The sequence below is a fragment of the Triticum aestivum genome, chromosome 4B (assembly GCF_018294505.1).
Source record: "Triticum aestivum cultivar Chinese Spring chromosome 4B, IWGSC CS RefSeq v2.1, whole genome shotgun sequence".
Lineage (NCBI taxonomy): Eukaryota > Viridiplantae > Streptophyta > Magnoliopsida > Poales > Poaceae > Triticum > Triticum aestivum.
In genome coordinates this window covers 74,822,221-74,824,638 of record NC_057804.1, presented here as the reverse complement: position 1 = coordinate 74,824,638, position 2,418 = coordinate 74,822,221, and the positions used below count along the sequence as shown (strand labels likewise).

Sequence of the window (2,418 nt, the reverse complement as noted above, 5' to 3'; positions counted from 1 at the left end):
AACCGCCACTGGAATGTTGGGAGGAATAAATTTCAGCATGCAGCTGCCAGCTCTAAGAGGAAAAGAGCAGACATGGAATGATAAGATGGTCCGTAGACCACACAATCAGTTCAACTGATTGTCATGCTGTACTAACTCCATGCTGACAAAATGGTGGCTCATATATGGTGCCATTGGATACCTCAAAGTAGAGAACTTAGAAATGTTAATAAACATCAAAGCACCAAACATTTCATATAGCAACTATAATTTTCATCGCCGCCATACATTGATAGATAACAGTAGCTCCGAAAGCTAGATCAGACCACCAGCCGCCCGTCGAGCGCTACATGATTTTATTTGTGACAAGAATAAATAGCTTATCCGTCACCGATACCCTAGCCATAGCTAGTTACGGTGACAGGAGGCGGACGAGACTGTCATCGGGTAGGGAAAAGAGTTGCCGTACTGGAAGGACACGGGAAAGCTAGGCTCAATGGACAGGCCGCCGTTGACCAGGCAGTCGTTGAAGCCGAGGCGGCGGAACTTGGTCGGGTCGATGACATCATTTGAGGCGAAGTCGCCGCATGCGACATGGACGTCGCACACGAGACATTCCATGCATGTGTTGGTGAACTCCACGCTGTAGGCCGGTATGCCGCCCGCCATGCTCGGCGCGTTGATCTGGAACACCTCCAGGAGATCCTTTGAGCACTCCTCCAGCTCCAACGGCTCCGTCGAGCGCCGTCCTCCGCCGCTCGATGGCATGGAAGGTGCACTGACGCTGAGCATCTTGCGCATCTGATGCCGAGGCAGCTGCAGCTGCAGCGAGGAAGACGCTGATGCTAGCAAGAACAAGAAGCAAAACTAGTGAGCCAAAAGATGATGAATTAACATGCATGCATGCAGTTCTATATATACGTACTTAAGGTACATACCTTGACTACCTTCATAGCAAGCTTGGAGCAGAAACATGGTGATGACGACCACAACAGCAGCACTTGGACGCGTCTGAAAGCACGCCATGGCCGGCGCCTTCGTGTTCTCACTCCTGAGCGAAGTGAGCGTGGATAGAGTAGTTGGTTCTTCTCCTCTTCGGCCCTGCTAGCCTACTTATACTACTAGTGGCTTCTCCATCCAGACTTAAATTGTGTCCCAACGTATTTGGATTATGATCAACAAATAAAATGTGTTTAGACTAAAAACACTTATACTACGAGTGGTGAAGTACCACCACTTCTTTTTTTGACCTGGTAAGTGCCACACCACTAGTACTCACTACCGTAAAACAGTCCTACCCCGACGGCCAAACCTATGCCTACGGCTGCCGTCGGCCTAGTTTGAGCTATGCCGACAGCCCAGTTCTGGCCGTCGGCCTACCCTGGCCGTCGGGTTATACGAAGCTATGCCGACGGCAGCCGTCGGCACAGAACGGCCGTCGCCGTAGATTCAGACATGCCGACAGCAGCCGTCGGCATAAACCAGCCGTCAGCATAACTGTGGGCCCGGCGACACCGCCCGTGACTGGTGGCTAACGCCGTCAACCCTATGCCGACGGTCGGGACGGGCGACCGTCGGCATATCTCCGCATGCCACGTCACCGATCCGCGGCGTAGGTATGCCGACGGCAGCCGTCGGCATAGGTGCACAGCGCTTCCCAAAACCCTGCCGTTTCTATGCCGTCGGCATAGCTATTTCTTTTTTTACATCCTTTTTTTCATATGTTTTTATGCTTTTTTTACATATGTTTTTATGTTTTTTAAATATGTTTTTATGCTTTTTTATGTATTATATGAATATATATGTAGTTTGTAATTTTTTACATAGATTATAAATATACATATATAGTTTGTATTTTTTTCGAGCACATTAATACTGTGCCGTCATGTTCTTTTGAATATAGGTCCTTATATTTTATTAAAATCTAAAACAGCTATGCGACAGAAGTTTAGTCGCGGTTGCAAACGCGCGGCACCCGTCTCCGGAGTGTGACCCCCTGACGTCCGCGGTGTGCCCCCCTCACGGACGGCGGCGCCGCCAGCATCTAGAGGGCGGAAAGAGCCGCATCGGGTTTATACTTAGGGGACGTTGCTCCCAAGTATTTCTATGGGATGACCTACCACAACTGGGTGGTGTTGTGGCATGTTCGAAGAGGCGGCACGCATCTCCGGGGCATGGCCCCCCTAACGGACGGCACCGCCGCCGGCACCTGGAGGGGGAAAACGGATGCATCGGGTCTACACGGAGGGGATGTAGCTGTCGGTTTGGCCCGGATGTTGCTCCCATGTTGTGACGCCCGGATGATTAGGCTATAGTAACCCCACATTAATGATGCCATGTCACCTCGGATTACTGTTGATAATCTCACGTTAGTTCGAAACGATTCATATTCAAAATTTGAATTTAAGTTAAACAATTAAAGTTTTCAAAACTCAAAAC

General features: G+C 49.8%; 1 protein-coding gene across 2 annotated transcripts; it reads right to left on the bottom strand.

Moving 5' to 3' along the window:
- Positions 1-293: 293 nt before the first annotated feature.
- LOC123094473 (TPD1 protein homolog 1B-like) lies at positions 294-1,038 on the bottom strand. 2 transcript variants are annotated; one of them, XM_044516469.1, is made up of 2 exons: positions 918-1,038; positions 294-824 (listed from the first exon to the last, which is right to left on the bottom strand). In XM_044516469.1, exons 1-2 carry the CDS (start codon positions 1,003-1,005, stop codon positions 388-390), a joined length of 525 nt encoding a protein of 174 aa, XP_044372404.1. In that variant the 5' UTR covers positions 1,006-1,038; the 3' UTR covers positions 294-387. The 2 variants fall into 2 exon arrangements, with proteins under 2 accessions (XP_044372404.1, XP_044372405.1); XM_044516470.1 differs by having other exon boundaries at positions 927-1,034.
- Positions 1,039-2,418: the final 1,380 nt, after the last annotated feature.